Raw genomic sequence first — 14,787 nt, forward strand, 5'->3', positions numbered from 1 at the left:
TGGGGTTTCCAAAACTGCTATTTGGATTAGACACCTGCTAATATAATAGCATGTGGTAATTTAAGAGTGAAACTAGAACTTCTCATGATACTTTCATCATATGATGATAGCCATGGGACACATGGAAGAGTGATAATTTAATGCTTTTTCATTTAATCTTGTTTGATGTAGTCAGGTAGTTTGTAGGCATTTGCAAATGCATTTTGATTCAAAACAGTTATATGCTGTCATACCATAATTCAAAAGGAAGTGTTTAAAGATTCTTGCAATATTTTATCATGTTCTTGGTGCTTAATGAAAATTTTATCCTTGAAGAAATCCTTGTTGGTAGGATACTTGGCCAAAAGAGAGGATATATTCTGAAATTAATTCACAAATCTTCAAAATTAAGAACCTTCATTCCCTCACTTCTGTAAACTATACAAGAGAGATGTAATTCATTCATTCATCATGTTTACTGCCACTTTAACATGCTGTGGTGTGCTTGGTTAAAACTTACTGCAGTATAAATGATGTTGCTAGAAATATTTAGCATCATTTGGCTATTAAATTTATCAATGTAACTTTGTATGATATTGGGGGAAGAAGAGAGGTGACTTGCAAACTGGATGAAAACAACAGTAAGATATGCATTATTGCAACTTGAACAGGTGTTAATCTGTTTGACTCAATTCTTTTTTCAAAATTATTCAGTTTCCCACTCCAGAAGCAGTTGCAGAGTATTACTTATGCGGAACATAGTCTCCCATGTTGTTGATGCAAATGACTTCCATGTTAGAGAGGCCAACTTAAATTGCTTTTGTCTGAAAATCTTGTGTGTTTTACTGCAAATCACTCCTAAGATTACAATAATGAGAGACTAGAGAGGAAATTTTTTTCAATTTTGTTAGTGCATTTGATCCTCTTAGGGAATAATCATTTTTGTTGTTTCCCTTCTGTAGTCATTAACTTTCCCGCTTTGTGGAGCTCTTTACACTGCATAATAGGAAAAATCCTTTAGAAAGGGGAGTATGATTGTAAAACCACAACATTGATAAGTTTGTTACCTGAAACTAATGAAATAGTTTTTATTAAACTGACTCAATTTCAGATTGACAGTATGCTTTAAAAGTTGACTATTACTTCTGATCTATAAGCTGCACTGTGGCAGTTCCTTCAGTTGAGGGTATAAGCTTTTCTTTATTTGTTGTTTTAAAATTTAATTCCCATTTTGTTTTCATAGGGCATGTCAAGTCTTCCAGATTATGTAACATTTAAAAGTTTCCCTGGAATGCCACTTCAACATATCTTCAGTGCAGCTGGTGATGACTTGCTAGATCTTCTCCAAGGTCTATTCATATTTAATCCTTGTACTAGGGTCACAGCTACACAGGTATGGTGGACTGTCTTTATTGTATGTTATAGATGGTGTACATTCGAACATCTCTTGTTAACATCAGTTAAATATCTCTTGGATGTGAGGAGTGATAGTTTAGGTTTGAGATAAAATGTCCTCTTACTTATTTGTATTATAGTACATAGGAGCCCCTGCCATGGATGAGAACCCCATCTTGCTCTGATCATATAATTACTATAAAACCTTCTCATGCTATGGAGACTTTCAAAGGTATAAATGGCAGTTCGAAGTTAATGTCTGTCTGCCACTTGTCTTTGAAAATCTTACCCTACAGATCTAGGTTGAAGTTATGAGGATGAAAGATTTGGGGCTCCTAGGCTTTTTTGACACTTTAATTACATCCTAACTTTGCAACACTATTTTCATTACCACTACCATAGCTCCTAGGAGCCCTAGTCATGGGGCAGGATCCTATTGTGGGCACTGTACAAAGAACATAAAGATGGCTCCTTCCCCAAATGCGCAGTCTAAGTATAAGATGAGACAATAGATACAGACAAATGAGGGAATACAAGGAAACAGTGATTCTGTATGGGTCTGCTTGATAGTCTGTGGTATCAGTACACTGTTCAGCTACCTGGTGAACTTTGAGCTTTACATGTCTTCATATAGGACCTTCCATCCCTTATTTTATAAATGTTTAAATCATAAATTCATATTAATATTCCATTTTTCTCAGTTTCTGTTGCAACTCTTGACCCTCCTTGGTTTTTACAGTGGGAGCCTTATCCCAAAATTTTCATCTCAAATCTCAGGTTTCAGAGTAGCAGCCGTGTTAGTCTGTATTCGCAAAAAGAAAAGGAGGACTTGTGGCACCTTAGAGACTAACACATTTAATGGAGCATAAGCTTTCGTGAGCATCCGATGAAGTGAGCTGTAGCTCACGAAAGCTTATGCTCCATTAAATGTGTTAGTCTCTAAGGTGCCACAAGTCCTCCTTTTCTTTTTGCATCTCAAATCTGTTGCTGAAAGTCTGTGACAACTTTTCTTTGTCACTTTGTGGGGGGATGGATCCATATATTCAGTACTGATGAGTCCTTTAGCCTCCATGCTATAGGAGGCAGTCAGATGTTTTGATTGGCTGGGCTGACTCTCCAGGTAACTGCTCTCACTGGGAAGTAGTGACTCAAAGATTTGGGGGCTTTTGGTGGATAAACAGATGACTATAAGCTCCCAGTGTGACACCGTGGCCAAAAGAGCTAATGTGATCCTGGGGGGATACATAAACAGGGGAATGAGGCATAGAAGTAGAGAGGTTATTTTACTGCTGTATTTGGCACTGGTGTGACCTCTGCTGGAATACTGTGTACAGTTATGGTGCCCACAATTTTGAGAAAGGATGTTGATGAATTGGAGAGGGTTTAGAGACAAGATTAGAGAACATGCTTTATAGCAGAGGTTCTCAACCTTTTTCTTTCTGAAGCCCACTTGTGTCACAATAATGGGTTTTCTGCATATAAAATCCAGGGCTAGTGTTAAGGGGTAGCAACAGGGCAATTGCTTGGGACCTCATGCCACAGGAGCCCCCACAAAGCTACATTGCTCAGGCTTCAGCTTCAGCCTCAAGTGGCAGGGCTCAGAGCCTGGGCTTCAACCCCATGCAGCAGGGCTTCGGCTTTCTGCCCTGGGCCCCAGTGAGTCTAATGCTCGTCCTGCTTGGTGGCCCCCTGAAACCTGCTTGCGGCTCCCCTGTGGGCTTCGGACCCCTGGTTGAGAACCACTGCTTTATAGTAATAGACTCAAGGCGCTTGTCAAGGTTCCTTCCCCACTCTGAACTCTAGGGTACAGATGTGGGGACCTGCATGAAAGACCCCCTAAGCTTATTCTTACCAGCTTAGGTTAAAACTTCCCCCAAGGTACAAACTTCTACCTTTTTGTCCTTGGACCTTATGCTGCCACCACCAAGTGTGCTAAACAAAGAACAGGAAAGAGCCCACTTGGAGACGTCTTCCCCCCCAACCCCTACACCCCCTTTCCTGGGGAAGGCTTGATAAAAATCCTCATCAATTTGCATAGGTGAACACAGACCCAAACCCTTGGATCTTAAGAACAACGAAAAAGCAATCAGGTTCTTAAAAGAAGAATTTTAATTAAAGAAAAAGTGAAAAGAATCACCTCTGTAATCAGGATGGTGAATACTTTACAGGGTAATTAGGTTCAAAACCTAGAGATTCCCTCAAGGCAAAACCTTAAGTTACAAAAAGACACACAAACAGGAATCTACATCCCATTCAGCACAACTTATTTACCAGCCATTTAAACAAAACCGAAATCTAACCCATATCTAACTAGATTACTTACTAAGTTCTAAGACTCCGTTCCTTTTCTGTTCCTGGCAAAAGCATCTCACACACAGACAGACCCTTTGTTTCCCCCGCCTCCAGCTTTGAAAGTATCTTGTCTCCTCATTGGTCATTTTGGTCAGGTGTCAGCGAGATTATCTTAGCTTCTTAACCCTTTACAGGTAAAAGGACTTTGCCTCTGGCCAGGAGGGATTTGATAGCACTGTATGTAGAAAGGTGGTTACCCTTTCCTATTTATGACAGAGCTCAAGCTATTTATCTTCTCAAAGAGAAGATTAAGAGGTGACTTGATTAGCTATAAGTAGCTATACGGGGAAGAAATATTTAATAATGAGCTCTTCAGTCTAGAAGAGAAAGTATAACACCATCCAATGGGTGGAAGTTGAAGCTAGACAATTTCAGACTGGAAATTTTTAACAGAGTAATTAACCATTGGAACTCAACAGTTTACCAAGGGTTTTGGTGGATTGTCCATTACTGACAATTATTAAATCAAGATTGGATGCTTTTCTAAAAGACCTGCTCTAGGAATTATTTTGGGCAAGTTCTATGGCCTGTGCTGTACAGGAGGCCAGACTAGATCACAATGGTCCTTTCTGGCCTTGAAATGTAAAAAGCCCCTCCAGAATTTTCTCTGCCTCCAAAGACGCAGCATGCTAGGAGTAAGGGCCTTTGTAGGCTGTCCAAAACCTGATGAATTTTTTTCTTTTCCTCTTTTTTTTTTTCCCCAGCTGCTTTTTTTCCTGAGCCAATCTACTCTTTTCGTGTATGGCGTTGCTGAAAATATTTTCCAATGGGCTCTAAAACTGATCTTTGCAATCCCTTCCTGGCCACCCTGTTTAGGATGGGATGGTAAACCTAGTGAAGACAAGTATCAGGGGGTAGCTGTGTTAGTTTGTATCCACAAAAACAACAAGGAGTCTGGTGGCACCTTAAAGACTAGCAGATTTATTTGGGTATAAGCGTTCGTGGGTAAAACACCACTTCAGATGCATGGAGTGAAAATTACAGGTTCAGGTATTATATGACGACACATGTGAGGTAACTCCCTTCCCTTCAAGTGGAGAACCAGTGTTGACAGGGCCAATTTGATCAGGGTGGATGTAGTCCACTCCCAATAATAGATGAGGAGGTGTCAATTCTAGGAGAGGCAAAGCTGCTTTTGTAATGAGCCAGCCACTCCCAGTCCATATTCAAGCCCAAATTAATGGTGTTAAATTTGCAAATGAATTTTAGTTCTGCAGTTTCTCTTTGAAGTCTGTTTCTGAAGTTTTTTTGTTCAAGTATAGCTACCTTTAAATCTGTTATAGAATGTCCAGGAAGATTGAAGTGTTCTCCTACTGGCTTTTGTATGTTACCATTCCTGATGTCCAATTTGTGTCCATTTATTCTTTTACATAGGGACTGTCTGGTTTGGCCAATGTACATGGCAGAAGGGCATTGCTGGCACATGATGGCATATATAACATTAGTTCTAGTGAAGACAGCATCTGACTTAAAAGTCCGTCCCCCCCCCCAAAGTGTTCACTGACAGAAGGGTGGAATGAGCTCTCTGCAGAGACTATGAAGAATTCTCAGCAACCCATAGAATAGGGTTGATAATGGTCAGGTTTTTTGGGTGTGGTTTTTTGGGGTATTTTTTTTGCCAAAGCAGTAAGCTTTGTTTTTTTATATTCTGAGTTCATGCTCTCTGACATTCCAAAAAAGGGGAAAAGGGCCAAGGAGTTGGGATCATCCTTAGAGAATTTCCCTTACATCTGCTCTACTTTGACACCTCCCTTGATGCTTTCAGGTCATCCAGCAGATAGAGGACTCTAGCATAGTGGCAAGAAGGCTTCTATGACTGACTGGGTGTGGAAGGTGGATATTTCCTCAAGACAGGTTTTTGCTACCAGAAACCTATGTTTGGGGGTGGGGCAATATAAAAAGGTAGATCTAAAGCACAGGACAAAACCAAAAAACCTTTGTTAATGATAAAGCTCAGTACAAATTTTAAACCATTTTAGGCATCCCTTTTGGGGTTATGGAGCTTCATATAGATAATGGTAGGACAGATGACAGATTCTTTAAGAATAGATGGGAGAATACCAGGCCTATTAGATGCAGAGGTGACTCATTCTCTGTGAATGTCTCTAAGAGCAATCAGTGACTACCTCCCTCCAATATTCCGCAGGGGGGAGTGGGAGCTTGGTTGTTTCGGGGGTTTTGGTGGTTTTTTTTGGTTCCCACCTGGTTTGCTGCCACCACCATGGACAAATGATTGACACACACCATTTCCAAATGTGGTGCTACAGAATTCTAAAAGACCCCTCTCCTCCCCTAGCTGCCCAGCCCATCCCAGAGGAAGGCTATGCTCAGGCAAATCGACAGTCTTCTCCATATCAGGGTGAATGAGCCTGTCCGAGACCAGGATCAGTATTGGGGCTTATAGTCCATACTGTTCCTGGTTGTGAGGCAATCATGGAGGACAGGGCTGTCCTGGATTTAAAGACTCAATAAGCTGATCCACTTCCACAAGTTCAAAATGGACACTGCTCCTGTCTGTCATGGTAGCTACCACAACGGGGATTTCCTAATCTTTTTTTTGACCTCAAGGAAGCATATCTTCACGTTTCCATCATTACACAGACGGTACTTGAGGTTTGCATACAGCACTCTGAAAATGCAGTATAAAGCTCATTTTTGGCACTGCCACTGCCCCCAGGGTAGTCACAGATACTAGGGGCATCTCTGAACAGTATCTGTATCTTTTTCTCAATGGCATTCTGATGAGAGACTTCCGGAAGAAGGAGGCTCTTAAGTACACCCAAATGACCAGGGCAGAAACATGGATTTATAATGCATATGGAGAAAAGCCAGCTTGACCCTACCCAGACAATGGAACACCTGGGAGTTTGGCTGAACACCACACCTCACAGGACATTCCTCCCCAAAAACGGGCAAGTACAGATTCTGGAGAAAACATACAAAATCCTTCACAGTCAACACTACTGTATGAAGATCTTCTAGGCACTTTCATTTCATGCATATACCTACTGTTATGGGTAAAACTGCATTTCTGGTGCTTGCAGTACTGCCTACTCTGCTTTCCTGCTCACATTCAGAATTTCAACTCTCACTATAAGACTTCTCTCCACACTAAAAGGTCCCTCGGATGGCAGTTACAATAAGATTCACAGACTGTCTGCTTGGCAGAACCACAGAGACTCCATAATGATGGATGCCAGCTCGGAAGGATATGGAGCTGACGCATCTCCACACATGGTACAAAGTCAGGGTCACTGACAGAATCTCACTACACCATAAACAGTTTTGGAATTGCAGGTGATTCACCTAGCCCTTCAGGCATTCCTCCCCACCTTAAACTCAAGACACATACTTGTATTCATAGTCAGCATGACTGCCATAGCATATGTAAACAGATAGGGCACCTGGTTGAGCCTGCTAAAAGCAGAAGCCACATCTTTCTTTGGATGGACTGAGAGAAACATTTTGTCACTTTGAGCCGCATATCAAAGGGCAGCTGAATGCCAGTGATTGGCTCAGCTGCAAAAGCTCGGAGCAGGGGAAATTGTGTCTTAATTGTGTCTCCACCAGAGGTGTTCAACCCCATAGCCCAGACCTTTGGAAAACTAACATGGAAGCTCCTAGGCATCCAGTTCCAATGCCAAAAACAACTCCTATGTCCGGAAGTGAGATCGTCAGGCCAGGGGAATCAATGACTTCTCCCAGGTATGGCCAACAGCTCTGCTATGTGCATTCCCTTTTTTTTCCCATAACATGCACCATCTAACAGACAACCAGATGAAATTCTGATTGCACCCCACTGGCCTGAACTTCCCTGGTTTTCATACATCATGGAGATGTTTGTGACCCCCTCCATCAACATTACAATGCACCCAGGATCTACTATCATAGGAACCTCTGCTCCATCACATCACAGCATCTCTGAAGCTGGCAGCCTGATTATTGAGAGGTCACTTTAAAAATAAATGAACACAACCCCCTACCCACAAACTAGTAAATTCCAGTGATGTGTTCTCAATCCTACTCAAGTCCAGAGTTTTCAGCCAATTCTTGGTATACAGTAACACAGAGAAGATTTTATTCATGATGCATGTTGAGATACATGGCAGGATCAGCATCTATATTTAGAGAACAGTCTCTTAGTAAAACATACGCTTTGTTCGTTCTCATACAGGTTTAGGCGACAGAAAGCTTTGAGTTCCTCTACCACAAAGTATATATATTTTGAAGCGAATGGGGGAAGATTTTCCAAGACATGTAAAACTAAGAGGTAAACTCCTCCATTCAAGATTAAAGCCAATAAGATAATGCAGCCTCATTGGCTGATGGTTCCCTGCATATGTTTACTAAATTCTAGAAGATTGGTAGACTTCGATCAGATGAAGTCCAGATTTCGACAGGAGTTCTGCGAGCTATAGCCTACCCATAGCCCAGCCAACAGTTGATAGTGAGGGCAGGACTACTGCAACAGAAATCCCACCACTGCTGAATTTATGGATCCATCCCCTGAAATGAGAATGAGAAATTTTCTCATTCTCATCTGGAAATTTTCATTCTGGGTAGGTGATATGGGTTCATAAATTCATCCCATCTCTGTGTTTGTCTACTTCTGGAAGGTGATTGGTCAATTGTGCGCTTGATCCCTCTTTAGGGAAGAGTGGATGGATAACCATGCTCTTAAAAGTAACCCTCTGGGTTGTCAGTTTTTTGTTTTTTCCCCCAGATTGTACAGTTCTTAGTTGTTTGACGTATTTTCTGCTATTGTTAATATGTGAATGAGTATTTTTATTCATTTCCTTCTTCTCCTTCTGAACTGTGGTTTATAGAAGCTGTGGAATTGAAATCTGCTTTAAAGTGGAGGGGTGAGGAGGGTAGAATTTAACTTCCATAAAATGTGTCAATTTTACATATCTGCTTCCTGTGTGTTCAGTTCCTCTGTGTACTCAGTAACAAGCTTTTCCTATTGGCATTGCAGAACCCAGAGCGATTAGGGAAGAGTAGAACAGAACCCAATTTACTTTGTAAATCAACATAAGGATGGTGTTCCAGAAATCTGGCTTCAATTCCTGGCTCTGCCAGAGGTGTCACTGGTGACCTTGGAAAAGTCAATCTCTGTGCCCCTTTCCTTTTCTATCTTGTCTATTCAGATTGTAAGCTCTTCAGAGCTGGAACAGTCTTAGTGTACATGTACAGCATCTGCCACAATGGGACCAGGATCTTGGTTGGGGAGTCTAGGCACCTACTGTAATACAGATGATAGACAAATTATTTCAACTGGTAAATTGAACAAACTGTATGGAAGTTGCTAAGAGAATCTGAAATCTTGGATTTTGTAGCTACTCTTGAGTTTTCAGTCTTAGAACCCCGAGAAATGTCTTAAGTTATAAGCAAGGAGATTAAGAAAAGGAAAGAATATAGCTTCAAATCAATTTTGTGCACACTATTAACTTGACCAGCTTTCTCCCCTTTTTATCTTTAAGGCATTGAAACAGAAGTATTTTAGTAATCGACCAGGACCAACACCAGGAATTCAATTGCCAAGACCAAACTGTCCTGCAGAAGCCTTAAAGGAACAACAAAATTCACTTTTAAATTTAAAAAGGAAGAGAACAGAAGGAATAGATCAAGGTAATTTTTCTTCTAAATCTTTGCATTTTTATATTTTTAATTTTAAACTGAAGATGCATGATAAGTATATATGATACTGTCCCAATGTTTAGGGAAATGTGGCCTATATATAGTCCTCCATCTTATCAAATGAAATATTGCTCTCTAAATGGGCCAAATCTGAGCCCAAAACACCAACCTAAGCCCCTTGGTGACTTGTAGTATTCTTTTTACAAGAGGTGTACATTGTTAAAAGAAATCTTGTATTCCATGTAGATTCTAAGGTGTAGAAAAATTTCTGTATCACAAGTTCTGTCAATATCCAAAACTAAACTACAGTATTTAATACATCTTATCCTATGACTATTACCTGACTGAGAAGTTCTCTTAGATCCTTATGTAAACGGCATTACTTAAATTTTAATTGAGACATTTGATTGAATTCATTGGAAATTCTGAGCATTTTAGGACTGGTGTACATTAAATGTTTACTTCTCTGGTCTGCACATTCTTAATTTTATAGCCAGACTTCATCCGACTACTGGCCTCTACATGTTTTCATATGTAGAATGTACCTGCTCAGAGATCCTGAGCTTTGAGAACCTTTTGGACAGCAGTGCCCTCTGGAGCTGCACAAACAAAGCCTTATAGTACCAGATGTTTTGAATCAAGACCATAAAGGATGATATGGCCTCTACCACTTCCTTTTTTTTCCCCCTCCTGGCTGAGAATCTGTGTCTCCAAACTCTCTCTGTATTTTTCTTAAATTGTGCAAAATTTAGTCATTTTGAATCAGACCTCTGAAGTTTTGGATATGGTAGATTTAAGCACATTCCCATTGTTTGCCCAGCTTAGGGGAGGATAAGATCTATACTGCAATTTTAGAGCCCTGCACCCTTAGTCCCACAAGTCTTAGTCAACTGAATAGGCCAGCCTGGGGTTTTTACTACAGTGTAGACATACCCTAAGTGATAGTGTAGGCAAGATCTAAGTCCTTCTATGGCTTTTCTCTGACTTTTAACAAAGGGTAGGAAAGCAGTCTAATAACTTGGCCTATTCTACACTACAGATACAACTAATGATTGTAAATTCTTCAGAACAGTGGTAGAGAAAATGTTTGTCTAAAACTCCTTGTGCAGTTTGGCATTAAATAAGTTGGTGAGCATGGTTGTCAGTGACTTGTAGTGTAGATGGGACCAAACCATTTTTAAACAAAAAGCCTGAGCTTATTTATAGGATGGTAGGAGACAGTCATGTTTCAGTAGGTCACATTGGTAGTGTAGGTGGACCTCAGAAAAGAGGAATGGAGTAGTGCTGCTATCCTGCCAGTCTCTGGGGCAAAGTCTAAAATAAGTCTAGTAAAACCGCTAAGCAGACACTGAAAGTGTCTTCATTTCCTCCACTGTGCCAACATGCTGCAGTTACTGTGAAACTGGAAAAACTTACTATCTTCGTTACAATACCACCACCCAACCCATTGACACCTGCAGCTTTTTTTTTTCCCACTAAGCTTAATTCTATTTTAAACCTTTAGCTTCTTATGTCAAATGGAAGGAAAAACATGTGGTGTCTAAAATGTTTCATGTCACACAGCCTTGCACAAAGATAGCTTGGAAACGTTTTAGGAGTACAAAACGCCTTTCTATAAATATAGCTTAATTTTATATTGCATGTCTCGTGTAAACATATGAGAAACGTTCTGGACAACTTTTTTCATGCACGGTTATGGCTGCCCTTATATGAGCCTGCTCCAAGACTAGACAGGGCCTAAAGAGTAGTTAGGATATAGCTACAAGCCAAAGCTGTGGATGTTTATCCAAGCTAGCCTAGGGAGCAGTGCAGGCATCAGTGTGGGCTCAAGAACTGAGTGCAGAGGCTGGGTACATACGCAGCTCATGAGTCCCTACTGATGCCTGTGCTGTCTAGTGTTACCTGTGCGAGCTGGATTCAAGCTAGCTGTGATAAGCTAGCCTGTTCACAGCTTTTGCTGTTCAGACATACCCTACATAACTAGTAACACCTTGAGTTGGGGATTGGGACCTTTACCTCATTTATCAGTATTGATACAAATTCAGTTACTTACACTACAAAATTAATTTACCATTTTTCAGGATTACCAAAAAAATTGATTTTTTGATTACCGTGTATGACGATGATTAAATGGCCTGAAAGACCAAGACAATGGGAAAATGCTGCAACATTACCTGAACTTGGATGAAAACTGAATTTGTAATATATTTACATGTGTAAAATGTGAAACTTAATATTTCAGTGCTGAAACCATGTGGGGTGTTTCATTAAACCTATTCCTCTTTGAATAAATATATTTTTTAAAAAGAGCAAGATTCTTTGAACTGGTTTTCTGTGTAATTACTTTGAAATGTGCTTTTGTAGTAAGTATGGGAAGTCTCCTTTACCACCATCGGGCTTGGATACACTTGCAAGTTAAAGCGCATTAAAGCAGCCCTGGGTGCCCCAACTCACAACCTGTCCACACTGGCAAGGCACATAGAGCGCCTGGACTCTGCAGCTGGAGCGCTCCTGGTAATCCACCTCCACCAGAAGCATAACACTTGGTGCGTCTCAGCTGAAACGCCCCAGCATCGGTGTGAACGAGGTGTTGCATTACTGCGCTGTGATCGGCCCCCATAATCCCCTTAAGTCAAATGGCCACTCTTGTCATTGTTTGGAATTGGCTGCAGGAATGCGGATATGTCCTTTCAAAGCTCCATTTCTGACAGCCAGCATGCTTATCTGCTCCGGGACAAAGCAACCATTACTGTGGAATGCCGCTTGAGAGGCAGGGGGAGGGGAGGTCTGCTGCTGTCTGAACTTATAAGACCGTATGCTGACATGCTCCCCCCCCCAAAAAAAACCCACTCTGTCCTCCCACATATACACAACACACTCCCTGTCACACTACACCCCCGCCCCCCCATTTGAAAAGCATGTTACAGACACTTGCATCCTGGGATAGCTACCACAATGCACTGCTCTCTGTGGCCGTTGCAAGAGCGGCTAATGTGGCCATGCCAGTGCATTTGAATCTGCCAGTGTGGATGCACTGCAGCGCTTTCCCTACTGTGCTCTCCAAGGGCTGGTTTAACTCCCAGCGCTCTACATCTGCAAGTGCAGCCATGCCCTTAGACTCTAACTTGAGATGCAGGCTTTGCTGAATGAAGTGCTATGCTGGTGCAAACCCTACTCTAGGAGAGAGGCCCAGGTGAGGAGCCTGTGTTCAGATGAATGTTTGTTAGCCCATATACAGTTTGTTTGTTTTTCCAGCCATCCATACTAGACATAAGGGGATGCCACAGTTTTAACTTTGTTCCAGTTAAATCTGCCAATGCAATAACAAATGGGTGAGCGCATGTTCTCGTAGCAGACATGTAGATGAAAAGTCTTCAAGGGCTATCCATGCCGAGTTGCGAACTACAAAGAAGTACTCCTCACTTTGATCCTCCAAAAGAACCAACTTACTGGAAAAAAGAAATACAAATATTTGGACTAGAATATGGAGATATTCTAATACTAAGGAGATGAAACAAGAAGGCCTTGCAGCCTACAGAGCTGCAGTACATTTAAAAAGGAATGGAGGGATGTCTGAAGAGTAATGTGGCAGACCTCCATATGATGCTTATGACTCATATTTGGACAATACGATGGTTATGTAACGGAGTACAGTATTCAGTCATCCCAAGAAAACACTAGGGGGGAAAATATCATTGTTTCCTATATTACTGTGTACTGACCACTAGTCATTTAAAATTAGCTTTAGATCTCCTCTAAGACTTAATGGACTCCATATGTAGATAGAAATTCATATTTAATAACATTTGGTTTGACAAATTCTGTTCAGAAGTTACTTTAACCCAAAAACAGAACTAATTGTACATGTGTAATAAGTAAACAATTACAAGCTCAGCGTTCTGATAGAACAAATAGCTGTGTACTCATTTATAGCAGGCTTATACTCAATGCACTTATCTGAGATCACACTGTGTAGGAAGGGAGGTTCTTTTATAAACTCACTTTGCATTCAGCTTTCATGAGGTAGTTACTGCTCCCTGCTGGATTTCAGGGCCCACAAACTGTTCTGAAATTTAAATCTCTAGCCAAAAGCAGGATGCAAAATGAGAATAATACCTAGCTCTCGGGTGTGGTGTAAACTGTTTGTAGAGCAACTAAAAGTGCTAAGTGTTATACAAACCACATCCAGATTATTTTGCACTGCATGACCAGGAGGAATTGCTGCAGGTGCACGAGAGCCAGAAGACATTGCCCAGAAGTCAATTTACTAAGAGGAAACATTCTCTGATGAAATAAGTAATGCCTCTTGACACTTGTATTGTTTGAGGAAAAGATTGATTAAATGGGGCCCTGTCAGTTGTGTTTTTTTAGTTACATAATGTAGGTAACAACCTTACTTCACTAAAGCACGCTGAGGTTTCACATGAGCACCGGTGAGTCTGAGTCATGTTGCATGTAGCAGTAAGAGAATTATAATGCTGGAATATACAGCATCTTCTCCAGATTTCTTTGGGGGAGCAGAGAACTTTTCTTTCCCTCGGAAGCTTGGCAAGAAGGGCAACTGCCTACTAGAAGGAATCTGTGATGTGTATAAGCCAGAGGAGTGGGATTCATGAGGTAAAGGCACTTGGAGGACTCTTCTATCCTCACTGCTGGTCAGCTGGGGTAGGGGATGCCTGCTTCTGGCAGGAATCTTCACCTTCTCAAGGTCGGGCCTAGTTGCTGTGCCCCCATGGGAGGGTTCCCCTAATTTGTAGGTCAGTGGAATAGGATCTCCATCATTTCTCTTCCTCCTTTGGGTATATCTATGTATAGGGTAGAAGGTATGTTGGCTGCCATGTTTAACCCTAGTGCTGATGGGGCCTTTTGTAATTTTAACATTGGAGTGGTCCAGGTGCATACTAGGTTCCCTGCTGGGTTTCACCCAACCAGCTGCACCCTCTTCTGTACGATTTTAAAACTCATTTGCTTTCATTTTAAAAGTTTTTTTTTCCTAGTGTGGACAAAGCCCTTGAGCAACCCAGTCCTTCATGGTGAGAAGGATAGGGTAAGAATGAGTCCCTGCCCTGTTTTGGGGGGGGGGGGGCGGGGAGAAGAAAGAGTTAACAGCTGTGGGCTGGGCCTTGTAGATGGTGTGAAGATTTCTGAAAAGGGAGGCTGCTTTTGAGCAGTAGACAAGGTAGAGAGAGAGAGCCTGGGTGTTGAATAGCTACACCTGCTACTCCTGGGGGGATTCTGCGAGCCTGCAGAAAATGTTCCCCTCTTCCCTCACCCCCCCCCCCGCCCCAATTCCTGTGCTTTCCTGCAGAAAATGGGAGAGAAGCAAAGGGAAGCCATGCAGGGGGGTGGGGGAGGAACAACCATGGTTGCAGTTTTGGGGGGGGATTGCCCCCAAACAGAGGCAAGGCATGAGGGGCCCACAGG

At 41.7% G+C, this 14,787-nt stretch overlaps 1 protein-coding gene and 1 long non-coding RNA gene across 4 annotated transcripts in view; both read left to right on the forward strand.

Moving 5' to 3' along the window:
- CDK7 (cyclin dependent kinase 7) overlaps window positions 1-11,672 on the forward strand; it is a 36,765-nt gene extending 25,093 nt beyond the window's left edge. For 2 of the 3 annotated variants that reach the window (XM_048849562.2, XM_048849567.2), the window contains 3 exons: window positions 1,223-1,372; window positions 9,207-9,354; window positions 9,857-11,523. In XM_048849562.2, the coding sequence (XP_048705519.2) occupies window positions 1,223-1,372; window positions 9,207-9,354; window positions 9,857-9,984 (426 nt within the window). In that variant the 3' untranslated portion in view covers window positions 9,985-11,523. Of the gene's footprint in view, window positions 1-1,222; window positions 1,373-9,206; window positions 9,355-9,856 lie in introns of all 3 variants that reach the window. The other variant, XM_048849563.2, reaches the window with a different exon arrangement.
- Window positions 2,309-8,561, forward strand: LOC142072127 (uncharacterized). Its single transcript, XR_012668436.1, has 2 exons — window positions 2,309-7,431; window positions 7,901-8,561. It is a non-coding gene; the product is annotated as an uncharacterized LOC142072127 (long non-coding RNA).
- Window positions 11,673-14,787: the final 3,115 nt, after the last annotated feature.

The sequence above is a fragment of the Caretta caretta genome, chromosome 5, assembly GCF_965140235.1.
Source record: "Caretta caretta isolate rCarCar2 chromosome 5, rCarCar1.hap1, whole genome shotgun sequence".
NCBI lineage: Eukaryota > Metazoa > Chordata > Testudines > Cheloniidae > Caretta > Caretta caretta.